Source organism: Notechis scutatus, chromosome 2 (assembly GCF_049901735.1).
Source record: "Notechis scutatus isolate UNSWTSFEM ecotype Mainland chromosome 2, rNotScu1.2, whole genome shotgun sequence".
NCBI lineage: Eukaryota > Metazoa > Chordata > Lepidosauria > Squamata > Elapidae > Notechis > Notechis scutatus.
The window spans coordinates 153,820,537-153,835,070 of record NC_142010.1 but is presented as its reverse complement, the minus strand read 5'-3'; the positions used below and the strand labels follow the sequence as shown (position 1 = coordinate 153,835,070).

At 40.6% G+C, this 14,534-nt stretch overlaps 1 protein-coding gene across 3 annotated transcripts in view; it reads left to right on the top strand.

The window, feature by feature from the left end:
* CACNA1F (calcium voltage-gated channel subunit alpha1 F) overlaps window positions 1-14,534 on the top strand; it is a 57,372-nt gene that overhangs the window by 40,231 nt on the left and 2,607 nt on the right. For all 3 annotated transcript variants that reach the window (XM_087956902.1, XM_087956900.1, XM_087956899.1), the window contains 13 exons: window positions 145-210; window positions 730-821; window positions 1,978-2,137; window positions 3,288-3,415; window positions 4,349-4,445; window positions 4,538-4,640; window positions 5,247-5,348; window positions 5,733-5,863; window positions 6,094-6,243; window positions 11,002-11,213; window positions 11,340-11,471; window positions 12,489-12,652; window positions 13,212-13,324. In XM_087956902.1, the coding sequence (XP_087813028.1) occupies window positions 145-210; window positions 730-821; window positions 1,978-2,137; window positions 3,288-3,415; window positions 4,349-4,445; window positions 4,538-4,640; window positions 5,247-5,348; window positions 5,733-5,863; window positions 6,094-6,243; window positions 11,002-11,213; window positions 11,340-11,471; window positions 12,489-12,652; window positions 13,212-13,324 (1,650 nt within the window). The remainder of the gene's footprint in view (window positions 1-144; window positions 211-729; window positions 822-1,977; window positions 2,138-3,287; window positions 3,416-4,348; window positions 4,446-4,537; window positions 4,641-5,246; window positions 5,349-5,732; window positions 5,864-6,093; window positions 6,244-11,001; window positions 11,214-11,339; window positions 11,472-12,488; window positions 12,653-13,211; window positions 13,325-14,534) is intronic.

The window sequence follows — 14,534 nt, the reverse complement described above, 5'->3', positions numbered from 1 at the left end:
AGCAGGGTAGGAAGGAAAGAACATGCTTGGGAAACGTGCTAACAGGAGCATTAAACACTGGTTTTGCGTCAAACCAGGAGGATCTACCCCCAGCTGCAGACTTATTTCTCCAAATTCACTACTGGGTTTTTTTTTCCCATCCAGGCTTTGCCATATGTGGCCCTCCTTATTGCCATGATTTTCTTTATCTACGCTGTCATTGGCATGCAGGTGAGCAGAGAATCTTCCTCGCTGCATTTTTTTCTTGCAAATTAATCTTTGAACAAACCTGAGTGACTTGTAGGCATTTCATGGGGGTAGGAGCTAGAATTCTGCACCTTCGTATGAGGCCCTGTATTATCAGAACTGAAAGATTTGATTCTTTTCTTTGTGCAAGGCAACGATGTGCATGCAACAGATATTTGTAGGTGTGTAGGTGTCCCAATCAGGCTAAGTACTACCTATGTTTCTACAGCATGCAGATTAAATAATGTCCCCAAGAAACATTTACTGCCATCTAAGGTAGAGCTTAATAGGTTGGAGCCAGAATATTAGCTCTTGCTATATTCTAGAAGCATCATCCAGCTGCACTTCTAGCAACATGGCAGAAATATTGTTTTTATTCTCTGATCTTATAAAGGAGACAGAATGCAAGGAAGTCTGAATTATGTGCACCTGGAAACATTTTACATTAGAGTTTTTATTTGTTGTGTCTTGTCACAACCTGAAATTGGCTTCCTTGTCTTTCAGACCTTTGGCAAAATAGCTATGCAAGATAGTACAGCCATCAATCGCAACAATAATTTCCAGACCTTTCCACAAGCTGTGTTGCTGCTTTTCAGGTATTTCTGTTTCTCCTGTTCCTTCTTAATTTGGGAGAAAATAAGCAAATGGCTTCTTCCTTCCTTGTTTCCAAAGGGCTGACAGAATCTGGGCCAATTCACAAATTAAATTCTAACTCACAAATTATGACTACACGATGGAGTGGAGTGGAGTGGAGTGGAGTGGAGTGGAGTGGAGTGGAATGGAATGGAATGGAATGGAATGGAATGGAATAGAATAGAATAGAATAGAATAGAATAGAATAGAATAGAATAGAATAGAATAGAATAGAATAGAATAGAATAGTTGGAAGGGACCTTGAAGGTCTTCTTGTCCAACCCCTTGCTTAGGCAGGAAACCTATACCATTTCAGACAAATTGTTATCCAGTCTTTTCTTAAAAATTTCCGGTGTTGGAGCATTCACAACTTCTGGAGGCAAGTTATTCCACTGATTAATTGCTCTAATGTCAGAAGAACTCCCAGCTGAGTGTTTGGTCCAATTCAGGTTTATAATAAAGCTTTTAGTATTTGGAAGCAGGGATAGACAACATTTATCAAAGCATTACTTTATCCCAGCAAGCTGGTTATTCCCCCTTTAATACCACAAAAATAAGAATGGTATGGGGAGAACAAGTTGAATAGGCACCAAAGGAACTTTTCAAATATACATGATAATATATAAATAGTAGGAATGTAGTTGTGCTCCTTTTTCTAGAATGGTGATTCAGTGGGTGCAGTCAGTGAGTTTACCAAAACATACAGTGCTTCAAAGCATCACAGGTTATTTCTAACAAGTCTATTATTACATCTGTTGTATCAGTTTTCCTGTCTTTTCTCCTAAAATGTAATAAAAATAGATTCCATCAGTATTAGCTTGACTGCTCCAGATGGGCACATTTATTGTCACGGAACGGAAGAGCTTGCCATACCCTCCCAGGCTAACTTCCAGCCCTCGGATTTCCTACTTGTCTCCTGTCTTAGATCTAATGGCATTTGACTCTGTTTAGTCTTTTTTTCCTCCAGCATTGCACTTCCATCAGGTGTGTCTCCTAAATTGTCCCCCAAACAAATTTAAAGAGGGCTGTTTTTGTCTTTTCGCTCCATACTTTCTTACATTCTTTCTGTTCTGGCAGGATACATTCAGCCTGTTTTTCCCCCCCATCTTGTCCCTCCAGGTGTGCCACAGGGGAAGCCTGGCAGGAGATCATGCTAGCCAGCTTGCCTGGCAAGCGCTGTGACCCTGAGTCTGATTTTGAACCTGGGGAGGAATTCACTTGTGGTAGCAACTTTGCTATTGTCTTTTTCATCAGCTTCTTCATGCTGTGTGCCTTCCTGGTGAGTTCCTGACATAAAGTACCCTCTGTTCTTCCGATTTAGCACCTGGATTCTAGATCTATCAACCCAGCCCCTCTTCTTTAGAGCCAAGATCCATCTCATAACTGACAAACTAAAACATTGGTTCCCACCACGCATGTCAGTTTTGATGCACCGGTTGTGCTACCTGAAAATAGACTTAACTCAGAGAACATATGTGTCATCTTTGAAGTTGTTTCTGCAATTGGAAGCAAAGGAACAGCTGGGAGCCAGAGTGGGTGCAGCTTAGCTATCTCTATTCCTGCAATTTGTCTCTTTAAAATTGCTCTCCTGCGCTGGCTCCTGTTTCATCTCTGTCACACAGAGAGGATCCTGTAATGTGCTTCTCCTGTTTCTCTGCTTACTCAATAACAGCAGGAGCAACAGCGCTGTCATGTGTCATTTCAGCCTCTCATGTGGCTCTTGCATCATTACTGAAGCTCAGACCAATGATCTGTATGTGGCTTATCCCATTTCCTTTCCCCACTGGGCCAGGCTTAATTGCTAAAATGAGGAGGATTGATGCTCATGAACATTTCCTGACAAAAAGACCTCCTATCCCAAATATGGGGCATAGTAGAGATGGTATTCAGCAGTTCTGACCAGTTCTGGAGAACCAGTAGCGGAAATTTTGAGTAGTTCGGAGAACGGCAAATACCACCTCTGACTGGAGATTTTACAGTATCCTTTCCCCTGTCACACCCACCAAGCCACACCCAATTTCAATCCCATCACTGGGGCATACTATCCTTGTTGAAAAGAAAGCACACTGGGGGCAAGCAGTGTTCTCTAACTAAATGTCTTTCAGTCAAATGTAATACAGTGGACTATAGCTCCCCTCATCCCCAGCCAAAGGAGAGGCAAATTACAGACCAGAATACTGAGATGACAGCTATTCCAAGGCACACTTTCTGTTGGGTTATTGAATATGTTCCAAGCCTAAATCAAAGCAAGTACCCTTAGAAAGAGCTGCTGACTCTCACTAAGTCCCTCTGGCATCCATTCCTTTTCTTCAACTTGATTACAGTTTTACAAACACTTGCTGAGCCCAACAGGACTTATTTCTAAATAACCTTCACAGTATCAAGCTCCTTGCTTCTGATGTTTTGCTCTTACTCATTTTGTCTACTAGATCATTAACCTCTTTGTTGCTGTCATCATGGACAATTTTGACTATCTCACTCGGGACTGGTCCATTCTGGGTCCCCACCACCTGGATGAGTTCAAGAGGATCTGGTCGGAATACGATCCAGCTGCCAAGTAAGAAACTTAACTCCATTCATTGAAATCGTTTCAGTAAATGCTTTTGGAAATAGTAGCAGTATCTTCCAGAATTTCCCATCACAGACAATAAGGAGAATCTTTAACTTCTCTTAAGCTGCACAATTTCTAGTGTTCTACTGTTACCAGAGACACTAGAAGAATGTTACTTTCCTTCGATAGTTTTGATGCATACCACAAAAGGCATTGTAGATTATATATTGAGTTAATATTTTGAAAGTGAAATATAAGTGGTAATCCTGCCTGAGGAACTTATACTGTATCATTTCTGGATCATGATTTTACTATTTGAGGGTCTTTCCTCAGTGCTGAGTTGGATGACTCTCCATCCATCTGGAATTGGCACAGGCCTGTAATTGTGACATCGGATATCCCAGTTGCTGACCCTCTCCCAGTTGATTTCTCACCAGGATGCTGAGTGCTGACAACGCCTAAAAGATTTTACACACCTTTAACAGCAGAGGATGATTAAGTCTGTTTCCCTCATGGATTTCAGACAAAATAATAGCAACATCATGGAGACAAGGCAAAGTGTGTTTTCCTAGTAGCAACATTGTCCATTTCCTACATCTTTCTGATTTAAAATGGTCTTTGAAATGTGTTTTGTATGATTATTACTTTCTATGCTGCTGTTTGATAAACATTTGAATTAATAGGCCTCTGGTTTAAATCTATACTTTTTAAATTCTGTTCCTTTATAATGCTTGGCTATTCGTGTGCTTAATACATATGAAAATGCAATTTATCTTCATGCGGATTAATTTAGAGTACCTGCAGCCTATAATGATAGATGACAGGTGTGTTTCACATTTTCCCATTTACCATGGGAACTGGAGGTGATGGGAATAGTCCATCAAAACTAAAGGAGATCAGGTGGAGGAAGGCTCAATTAAAGAAAGGTTTCTCTTCCAGAGGTTACATCAAGCATCTGGATGTGGTGACTCTATTGCGCCGGATACAGCCACCTCTGGGTTTTGGGAAGCTCTGTCCCCACCGAGTGGCCTGCAAAGTAAGTGAAAAAATCAGATTCGTCTGGACTACTGTGACCACTAACAGGGAGGAGATTACAAGGATTCTTGATTTAATTTGCCTGTCTTTTAGAGGCTGGTGGCCATGAACATGCCATTGAACTCAGATGGAACTGTCACTTTCAATGCCACCCTTTTTGCTCTGGTGCGTACGTCACTAAAGATCAAGACAGAAGGTAAAGCGCTAATTTAAGGCAGGGAAGCATTTTGTACATGAAGATAGTTCCTGTTTTCAGGCTTCTAATTAAGCTTCCACAAGCCTTTTCTCTGTTCTCAACAGCTCCTCCTATGTCCTACTCTATCCCCCATGATGAGCAGAAAGACTCCACCCTTCTCTCCCCCTTTTTCTCTTGCTTTTGTTTTGCTGGAGTAGTGAAAAAGAAATGAGATGAATATGTGATACTGTAAAATAATACAGCTGTTTTAGAATCATATGTTTTAAGGCTGTCCTAATATGCTATTTTCAAGAGCCAGCATTCCTGTTTTACTAACACAAATGATAATGACAGCTTTCCCCGGGCTTTATGCCTGACATTTAAATTGGTTTTCTCCAGATGTCTTGGACTACAACGGGAATAAGGCCGGGACTGCTATATATCATATATATAAACCAGAAGTATTTGTTTTCTTCCTCGTTTTCTTTTCTTCCCTAATTCATTTCACCTCCATCTGACTGTATTCCCACTATTCATTTTTCTTCATTCCAAAGGCTACTTGGGATAGTTTTAGATTGCTTAGTAGAAGAATCAGGAATAAAATCTCATTCTCCTTTTCTCTTATAGGAGACCTGGATATGGCCAATAGGGAACTCCGTTCTGTCATCAAAAAGATCTGGAAACGGACCAAGCCCAAATTACTGGATGAGGTGTTACCTGTTGCAGAAGGTTAGTGTTCTTTTCTCCTTTCTGTCAAATCGCTATCTTGTCAAGTCTCCAGAAAGTCAAGAGAGGAGGGAAGATTAAACATTACGTTAGCTTAATGGGCCACTTAAATATTCACAGGAGTTGAACAGCTGTTAAGCCTTGTTTGGTGCTGCACCAGTTAAGATTCTGCAGGTGTAACAAAAACAAAATTTTGCTGATGACTGTTCTCGATGCAAAATGAAGTCATCCTTGAAAACAACAAAATGCACTCAGCACTACAAGAACAGTGGTGCTATTAAAAAAAAAGTGAAACATTTCTGTAACATCATCTGAAGGTTTTTAGGGGAACATGAATGCTTTGAACTTAGTCACAGGTTCCTAAACGCTTGCATCTTCCACTGGCAGGGGAAGAGATAACTGTAGGAAAATTCTATGCCACATTCCTGATCCAAGATTATTTCCGTAAATTCCGTAAGCGGAAAGAAAAGGGACTGCTTGGACCAGATGGGTCCCCAAGCAACTCCTCCGCCTTGCAGGTAACTCTACCACTTTTAAGATGAATCCCTTAAATCAGGGGTCTCCAACCTTGGCAACTTTAAGACTTGTGGACTTCAACTCCTAGAATTCCTCCGCCAGAATTCTGGGAGTTGAAGTGTACAAGTCTTAAAGTTGCCAAGGTTGGAGACCCCTGCCTTAAATGGTCAGATGAAGAGGCCCTGAGACACAGATAGCTGATCCTTTTGTTTTGGGACCTCTCCCCATTAAGGCTGGACTGAGCTGCTTACAAGTTCTAGGGCCTGAGATCCGCAGAGCAATGTCCTGTGACCTGGAAGGAAAAGAGGAAGAGGAGGAGGAGGAGGAAGAAGCAGAAGAAGTTGAGGAGAAAATCATTGAGGAAGAGACAGCCATTTACAAGGTAAAGCCTTTGTTCCAGTTGGATTTAAGGAAGCCAATTTGTAGTTGTGAAAAGGTTACATGGCACTTTATTGATTTTTCTTCAAAGAAAAGAAAAAAATAGATTAGGAAGAATGCTGGGTTGGAACACTTTCTGACACATTAGGTTTTTAAATTTTTATTTACAGAATATATTTTTGCATGGAGGAACTTTTACTCTTGTGAATCCAGTCATGTGAGCTCTATTCCCTCTGAAGTGAGAAAACATTTTTTGCCAGTTTAGTAAGAACGAGGTCTCCATTGTATGGATTACTATTATCTATTAACCTAGAACAAGACTACTGTTTATTGGAACCTTCTTTGGAGCGGAGTATAATTAGCTTCATATTCATAGTAAAACCTATGTTTGACATAGAAGGTGCTGGGAAATCATGAGTTCTCCCTTAAGTCATGAAAATTGGCTTGGTGATCTCTCTCAACTCAATCCATCTCACAGAGTTTTCTATTCTAAAAGATAATATTTCTACAAAAAGAAAGCAGGATATAAATGTAGTAAATAATAAAATGTTCCGTTTGAGAAGAATTTTGTTGGAACTGGGGCTTAAAAAAAATGCTTAACTTTCTTTTCTGGTTTGGGTGGTCCAGCTTTTTCTTTAACCATACAGCTAGTTTTAGCACAGCTTCCCATGGCACACCTCTAATGTATGGACTAAAAGTTTTGATAAGCTAAGAATTATAGCCAAGCATACCTCAAAAGTCAAAACCCACTCTAGAGCATGGGATCTGTAATCCCTGGAGCACTAGTTGCTCATTGATTTTCCTTTGGCTGTGATTTGGTTCAATATTGTTATCTAAGTTAAGACAGATTTCAACATGGAATTAACATGAATAGATTTTAAAAGATGAATTATTTTGAAAGTCAAATCCTAGTGCCCCTCAAGCTAATTGCAAACGAGATAATTCAGCTTAGCCAGTTCTGTTTTTCCACACCTACTCTTCTGTGCTGAAATTGAAAAAGGTTGCTGCTAAGTTTCTAGGAGAGCAGATGCACGTACAATATGGTGTTATGAACTGCAGAAGAGAAGAGAATTTGAGATATTTGGAGAAAGGGAATAATAATTCTGTCTGCAGATTTATAATGTGTTTCTAGCTTGATAGGGCTAGAAAGTCAGAGACTACTGTTCTTATTTTGCATGAAGCCCCCAAAAGATTTTGGAGAGCATTTTTTGAAGACATTCCTCTGAAGATTTCTTGCCTAGTTCCCCTCCCACACAAACCAGGAGTCAATTTCTATTACATGGCATATTAATGGCTGATTTCTAAAAAAGTAATATGGCTCAAATTATTCCCTTAAGTCTGAAGTCCTCTTTTCCTTGCAGGTTTGCAGCTAAAGAATATACAGCAATTATTTTTTTGTGAATGAGCAAAGTTTGCATTTATTTCAGATTATTCCAAGGTTGTCCGCAGAAAGGGGTTTAAAAAAGTCAAAATGATGGCCACAACCATACATGTAAAAAGCATGTGATTGTATGATTGTGGCTGCCATTTATACTTTTTTGAGCCCCTCGTTGTGGTCACCCATTATTCATTCTCTTTTTCATGATCGCATTGCTTCATATTTAGTTTATCAGTTCTGAGCTTGGGCATTACAATTTCTTCTCCAGCTTCAAAGCCTAGAATACTGGATTATCACTGACTTGTGGAATTGGAAGCCACTACAAGCACTTTTAAACAATCCCTCGGCAATTTGCATTAGAACTTATTAAATTAGTCTCAAGAGGGTCCATACTCTTAAAAATCTCCCAAAATAGAGAAGCCTCAACCCATAAGGAGACAGTTCCACTGTTGTACAGATCTTACCATTTGAAAGTTTTTGTTTCTATCTAAAAGAAATCTAGGTTGGTGCGACTTGTAGCCATTATTTTTGTTCTACTTTCTGTGGATAGCAACAAGTTCCCTATGGTACCTTTTAACATATTGAATCAGCCTCAAGTCTCCCATTTAATCTTTTCTCCAAACTTCTTTAATCTGTTATTGTAGACATATCCTCAAATTCCTATATTATCTTTGTTGCTACACAGTACTCCAGTTTGGAGTAGAATAATATAGGGACTTGATGTACCTTTTGTGCAGTGCTTCTTTTGATGAAGCCCATAACTATGTTAGCTCTTTTAGCAGCTGTCTCACACTGCTGGTTCATGTTAGCTTGTTCTCAGTGACTGAGCCCTTTTCCTTCTATGATGTTTTTGCAAAGCCACAAATCTTGCACAGCCATAAATTTCCTAATGTTATCCATTGCAATTCTCCCTTTTGGAGGACATCTTGTTCCTCTCAGTTCAGATTTCTAACATGTACAATCTCATTCTGTATTTTTGAGTATAGAGACCAAACCTTCCAATTTTGCATCATCCACCTATTATCCAGATCATTAATAAAGATATTGTCTAATACTGTCCAAAAGACAGATCTTTATGGGACTCCAATTTCCAGATCAAGTGTTCATGTCATTTCATGCTTATTGTTATAGTTAGCCAGCCATTTAACCACCATCATGCTCATGGTGATCTTTCACACATTCAATTAAATTTGCTCCCAATTATTGGGAATAATCCACATAATGGGTTGAACTATGTGGTTGCATTTCCTGGGCCACCTTCCTACTGTGTCATCTAAACAACCTTTTATTGGTTTATCAGTGAAAACATTGTGTGGAACTTTGTCAAAAAATTGCTGAAAGATGGGAAGCTCACATCCTCAGCATTGTCACCTTGCCAAGAAATGCAAGATTTGCAAGAAATGCAGGACCTATTTTTGACATATACTTACTAACTTTTAGCAACCATAGCACTGCCTTCAAGACACCTTCAAGTGATCTGAATTCCTACACTTCTCATTTGAAACATTGTAAATGATCCTTGCTTGTTAGCTGTTCCTTTGATTTCCAATAAATATCCTTTTTTATTATCAGTTCCTTCTTGAATTCTATAGCTTGGCTATTGGCATCTTTAGATGTTTCCTAGTTTTCTTCCCTACTAGTATTGTTGGAGGCTATGTAATTCTTAATTTCCTTTTCAAAAAGTCACAGCCACCTACATTTTTTGCTTTTAAGGTTTTATTTCTATAGCACCTTTCTTATCATTTCGTTTGGTTCATTAAAATTTGCCTTTCTATTATCCATGGTTGGAGTTTTTTTTAATGAAACTTTTTTTTATTAAAATCAAGAACTGTAGGCTCCCAAAGTTCCTACCACTTTAATATCCTTAATCATCTCGTCCTGGTTAATCCCAAATAGCAGATCCCTTAATGCCTACCTCAATCATTTGAGAAAAGAAATTATCACTAAGGATGAGTAAAGAAAGTATGTGACATCTTAACGTTTGGTAGAATTTATCTCCCAATAGATACCTAAGTAGTTGAAACTTCCCTTCAGAAATCCATCAAGGGTTATTGGGACTTCGGTGAATCTTTTTCCTCTTCTGACTAGTTTGATGATTTATAGCAAGTTATCGTTTCTATTAGCTTGTCCTGCTATATTAACTCAGATGCTTTCCACACTTGTATTACCATCAGTCCATTAGACCAACTATAGGGAAGTTCATTCCTTTTACACAGCACTATCCTGCCTTCTCTCTGAGGTTGGCTGTTCCTCTGAAGCAAGCCATCCCACTGCGTTTCTGTCGTCATTCTTTTATCATGCCTGCCTTTCTGTCCTATGACGCCTGACTGACGTTGCTCATCCTTTATGCATTAAGGTAGAGACATTTACGATAATGGATTAGATTCCCTGTTTCGACCTCCCTGCATTTCTTTTCTTCTTCTTTAACTGGTAATTACCAAAAAGTCCTTTCTCTTAAAGAATGTTTGCTATCATTGGGAAGCATTGATTGGGAATACCAGCTGGGCTCCATGATCTTTTCCTCCCCAAAGCCATGAAACAAACATTTATATGCCAGAAGGGTCATGCCTTACAATTTCATTTCTATCCTGTTGGATGAGTAGAAACACCTGGAATCAACCATTCTGAAAAAGTCTTGTTGTTTTTTTAGTCACATCTCAGATCTGGGCACCCAAAGGGCAATGTATAAAAGGGTTCTCGTAGGTTTTCTCTTGTTGTGTCACTATCTTTCATCTAAGGATTGTTAACAGTACAAAGAAAATACAGGAAAACCTGAAGTACAGTGGCTAAATCCATGAAAAAAATGCAGCCTTCCAGAATTACACTTCATGCCCCCCTCCCCAAAAAATCTAAATGCATGTGAGATTGTGGAAGAAAGTGCTTGCTGCCAGAATAGTTTAAACAGAGCAGATGAAGCTGGGAGTGGTCATAAGGGCATGGGCGAAACATACAAATACATATGAATTGAAAGATGCCATTAACCACCATTCTTCATAAGTGTAAATAAATGATTTTTTTTCTGAAGGCCTGGGTTTCCCAGTGGTGTAACTGATATTGATTTTACTTTGAAAGTCAGGATGGGGAATCAGTTGGGTCTGATGACAGAAGTGATAATTAGGACTGCTATTTTGAGAATGACATACAATATGTACAAGTAAACACCAAAGACTGGAAAGCTGCAGGTGTGCAGATTCGACAAAGGAAAAGAAGCTCTGAATGTAAGACTGAGGTTGACACATAGATTTGAAAGAACAGGCTCAGTTTAAAATATCTAGCTAGATCACATGTATAACGTACTAAGCTATCCAGGAAAAGCAATGCACAACAGGAAAATTGTTGATTTCCAAGACTTCCAAGACTTACTTACTTCCTTCCTTCTTACAGAGTTCTGAGTTGTATAGTGAAGCCCCTGACCACCGTACCTCAGTTGCTGAGACTCCAACAGAACAAGAAGTCAAGACTATGGCCTCTCAGCACCTCTCTAAGACCAGCTCCTCCCATGCATTAAATGGGCTGAAGCCCTATGAAGAGAACCTTAGTGGCAGCGATGAGCCTGCTGACTTGCCTGTTGTTTCCGTTCAACGCAGGATAAACAGGTGCAGAAGGGTTGAATGACAGGGTGGGAAAGAAGGTAGTTGTAAATTCAGTGGGGCTCCCGTAAATTACGGGAGGGGAAAGAGTTTGGAGACTATCATTCTTCCCAACCGTATATTTCTATCCAGGCAACGCTCCAGTTTCCCACCAACAGTAGAAGAAGTAGTTAACCAAACTGAACTTTGTATAGAGGACACCTCAGCTGAGCAGGGAAGCAATAGCCGGGAGGAAGACTCTGAAAACCTGCCCCCCCATGACAAGTAAGTGTTACTTGTTGTGTTACTCAACAAGCAAGTGTTGAGGCATAGTAGTGCAGTATTGTACCGCAGCATTGGTTCTGTTTGCAAGTAATGACAAGGAAACTGGATTTGCGTCTTGGTATTCCACTTCCATATTTTTAGTTAACTATCCAGTAGATGAATTATGTCTCTTCCAATGCCATGTCTGCACTCTTATCATGGTCCCTCTGGATATTTTCACCAGAAGAGACGAAAGGTCAGATGAGCAGGACACTCTGAGGATGTCCTCTCACCTGAAAGAGCAGATCTTGAGGATGGAGTCGGGGCAAAACTAAGCCTTCTCATTCTTCCAAACCTACGTCTGACTTGGAGGATACCTCATAATCCCCAAATTCCTGAAAATAAATTTGTGAAGCAGAAGGGCAATGCAAAAGTACAAGCCTTGCAAGATCAGCTACCGTGTCTGCAAAGTTGTACTCAGGAGGCAGGGGTATCTCTCACTTAAGAGCTAATAAATGTGATTTGGGAGAAGTACTCCACTGCTTCTGCATGAAAACCTTCAATATAGCAAATACTGGGAGCTGTGTTTATCATCTGTGTATCCCAAATCTTGCTTTACTTGCTCAGATAGACTGAACTACTCACCTTACCTGCTTTTTCTGAATAGCAGGCTTTGGCCCTCCTATTTTTGTACCTGGACTGGACTTGGATAAAGTCCAAGCTGTTTTCTCTTCATGGTCAGAACGTCATAATCCCTGACCTTAGTTTACCGGACTGTGTCCTTTATCCAGGACAGTTTGTTTCTGGACACTTTATGCAGACGAAGGGGTTATTTTTGCTATCGCAGTTTATGCTTTGCAGACTTGACTCAACTACCTTGGAACTGAGCAGGTGAGTTTGCCACTCAGATAAAAATGCCCGGTTGTCTCATCTGAGAAACGTTCATGGTGATCTTTCACACATTCACTTAATTCTCTCCCAATTATTGGGAATAATCCACATAATGGGCTGAACTATGTGGTTGCATTTCTCACACAGGCAGTCTCAGCGGCACAACCCTCAGTCCCACCAGCATCACTGGCAGAGTGGCTACGGGGGCTCTGTGCCTCTGCTCTCCCATCGGGTCAACAGCAGACTCATCAAAGGAGTACTGGATGGCAGGCAAACCAAGCGCCGGCGCCTCTTGCCAGCCACTCCCGCAGGTCAGGATGATGGGGATTTGGTGTCAGGTGGAGAGTAGCTGGAAGAGGGAGGGAGAAACTATGCAAACCTGTCAGTTGCAGGAATATTTCTCTATCACACCACAAAATGTGTACAGTATCTACAAATGAAGCAACAATGTCTATTCAGTCTCTTTAGGACCAATGAATGATGACAGGCTGGGGACAAGAACAGGAGATAGTATTAAATTTGGAAACAGTACAGTTTCAAAACGTATGGGGAAATTTTTGAAAACACAGGCTTTTAAGTGAAGAACTAAATTCAGTTGAATAGTCTATTGGTTAGGATAGCTATAAACAACTATAGAGTTACTTTATCCACTCTGTTTTCACTTGCATTCTTTCTTGTGGTCTTAGAAAAGTGTGTAATCATGCTATGTTTAGCTTTTTTTAAAATTATGATGGGGAACTGTTACACATTTAGTGAATGAATAAATACTAAGAGATTTGGCTAAGCTAAACGGGACTAGTAGAAGGTGGCACCAATGGCTACTTAATACCTGCTTGCCATTCACTTCCATCACTTTCCTTCTTTGGGCAGACCGCAAACCAGCCTTTAGCATCCAGTGCCTGCAGCGTCAAGACAGCTGCGATGACATCCCCATCCCAGGCACCTACCACCAAAAGGCACCACTGGGCCGAACACACGTGCAGGTAAAAGAACATGGACAGAGCCTTCTTTTTAAAAGAGAGACTTAGAAAACAGTATTATTTTGCTCTTTGAGTTCCTTCCCTATGTTTCTCAGTATGTGAGGACTGTTTATGAGACAGACATTCTAGTAAGATTGCTTCGTGTGTTGTAGGGATGAACCTGAAGTCTGAAAACTGGTGTAAGTCTCTCTCTCCCCACCCCCGCCCCCCCCCCTCACACACCCACACCCCACACCAGTTTGACCAGGGGTGGGATCCGACTGGTGTAACTACCGGTTTGGTGATTTACGTTTTGCGCGCACACACGTGTGAAACATCAGCTTGCTGCCTGGACAGCTGAGCAGCGCTGCATGCGGATGTGCAGTGTTTGAAAAAGCACTTTTTTCCTGCTTTTTCAACCGCAGCTGTGCCGCACAAAACAGCTGAGGTTGAAAAAGCAGGAAATAAAGGTCAAGTAAGAGCCCGGGAGGGCCAAAATAGCAGCAGACACGGAACCGGTTCTACGTCTGTTGCTCTTCAAAGCTACCAGTTCTACAGAGCCCAGACAGAACCAGTAGAATCCCGCCCCTGAGTTTGACCTCTCCTAACTGAAAGAAATGCTGTGACCATTTTAACAGTCATGTTGTATGTAACTCAACTGAACACTTCAGGATGATCTTCTGTAATGGTTCGCCTTTCTTCACAGATAATACATGACAGTAATTGAACTTGTAATATGGTTGTTTTATGATCAAACCAGGTTAATATTGTTCCTATCGTTGGCTGTTCCATTATTTGATTGTACCATGCATCAAACCATTTATACCCATTCTTTCCACATCTCATGTCCACAGGATATAATCCCCAAATATCTTGCCAGATGCTGGCTAAGAATTGTTGCAGGTTGGTTCCAAACAACTTGAGATCTCCAACCTGGAAAAAAGGGAACACACATGGTTTATCTATCTGGAGTATCCCAGGAATTTCCATGGCTCTTCTCTCCCACTCTGCTCTCCTATCAAGAAGCACACCGAGCTGCTTCTGCTTTTCCTTGGAGCATTTCTTCATCTAGCTTCAAATTGTTCACTGATTGGGAAAAGCTCCCCAGATACAGTTCCAGACCCTGAATCATTGTGGGCAGGGCAGGAAAAGACCATGTCAACTTGGCCGTGCCCACAATGATTCTGGATTTCAAGCTGTCGAAAGGTTGAACTGGCCTTTTACTTTGTAAATG